At 28.9% G+C, this 1,864-nt stretch overlaps 1 protein-coding gene across 1 annotated transcript; it reads right to left on the bottom strand.

The window, feature by feature from the left end:
• Positions 1-825: 825 nt before the first annotated feature.
• Positions 826-1,864, bottom strand: LOC112690469 (inverted formin-2-like; the record flags this gene model as incomplete). The annotated part of the gene is given in 3 exon segments (XM_025564486.1): positions 826-1,234; positions 1,460-1,635; positions 1,848-1,864. Coding segments are annotated over 3 exon segments (412 nt in total), but the record flags the coding sequence as incomplete, so codon positions are not given.

Genomic DNA, 1,864 nt, shown 5'->3' on the forward strand with positions numbered 1-1,864 from the left:
CAGTTATAAATCTTAAAAATAAACGAACACACCCGGCGCCCACCGTGCGCACGCCTATGCATATCGTCAAACGGTACATGTTTCGCAAGAATTTACTAACTTTAAGGAGCATTATCGGACGCAGTTATAAATCAACGTAACATAAACGTGTACGTCAGTTATAATATTATCTTCGATCAGATTTGAATAAACTATAATAAAAAAAAAAAAAAAAAAACTAAAATAAACTATCAATAAACACGAATATCATTTGTATACGAATTATTAGTATTAATAATACAGTTAAAATACATTTTTAATCTTTATAACTTTAGTACAATATGAGTTTGTTCATAAGATATTATGTAAGTAATTTTTCACTTTGACATTGCATATAAAAAGGCATAGAGTAAAATTATTTGAACTAATGGCACGTTAAAATACATATAGGTTTTATTCTTAATTAACACTTAATGTTTGGTGTTTGTTATAGGTTAAACATAAATCTACTTTCTATATAACCGTATATATTACAGTTATGGTTTCTGTATTTTAGTTTTCAAACCGAGTACAAATGAGTAAAAACAAAGCTATACTGATAATATAAGTATAAATGTATAAATACAATAAGGGATCAAAGAACTATAAATTTTTAAAAAAAAATTAATAAATAGAACAGGAAATAAGAAACATGTTTTGAACTAAAGTCAAATAATACAATAATACACACTAATAATAATAATAATAATAATAATAATAATAATAATAAAATTAAATAAACACATTATATTACAATAACATTAATAATAGGTAGAATAATACATTTACTAATATTTTGAAGTGAGAGGACAATTTCTCAATTTATTTTTTATAACAAGTCTTCTAGTTTAATATCTACAATATTTTAATTTCTGGAATAGTATAGACTTGATACGGAATATAAATAAATAATTTCACTACACAATAGTAAAACAGGTGGACGCATTGAACGCATGAACCATTCGTAGTGCACCGTTGTTGCAGTTGTACATATCGTTTAAATGTACTTTTCGTCTTCTAAACATTTGACTCTTTTTAAATTGAACGAGCCTCTTTTGATATCTTGCAGCACTAAATCCACAATGCACACCTCCTCATCTTTGGGCACCATAGATCTCCTAGCTTGTACCTTAATACTTGGGTTGACTTTTTCTTTTTCCAATTTCGTAGCGAGCATTTGGTTCTTTTCCTCTTGCAAACGGCGGTCGATGTTTTCCTGTAGGAAACAAACATGTTTATTACTATTATTATGTTTATTTTAAAACGATTATTAGTACTATAATGCAACGGCATAACATAGATATTAAGTGTATGTACGCCTCGGAAGTAATACGAACATTCGTGTTCGAAATGTTTACGTGGATGACAGTTGAAAGACTGTCGTAATACGCATAACTAATTAAGTTAATAACCAAACCGTATAAGATGGACGTGACCTCACCTTGGCGACTACGTCGATTCGCTCGAAGAAATTTCCCAACAGTGCATAACACTCTTCGATTTTAAATTTTTTCGCGTCCTCGCCGAAGTGAACAGCTACCCTTCCAATTACCTCGGTCACGGTTCTGAACTCTTCGTTTAACGTTTCCACATCGATCATGGCTTGTTTCATAAAATCTAATCAATTCAAATATATTATTGATAAGAAAATCTATACTAAACTTAAAAATTTTGATTTTATTGAAAAAAAAAAAAAAAATCACTCAAAGAAAATTAGGTAATTCTAACATTTATCACACAAACATGGTTTCATATTTTATCCGATAAATTTTTGTTGGCCATGTTTTGTCACTTAACATTTTTTTGATACAATGACCGTTTTGACTTACCTGAGAATTGAGTATAA

Source organism: Sipha flava, unplaced genomic scaffold, assembly GCF_003268045.1.
Source record: "Sipha flava isolate LNK unplaced genomic scaffold, YSA_version1 50609_pilon_pilon, whole genome shotgun sequence".
NCBI lineage: Eukaryota > Metazoa > Arthropoda > Insecta > Hemiptera > Aphididae > Sipha > Sipha flava.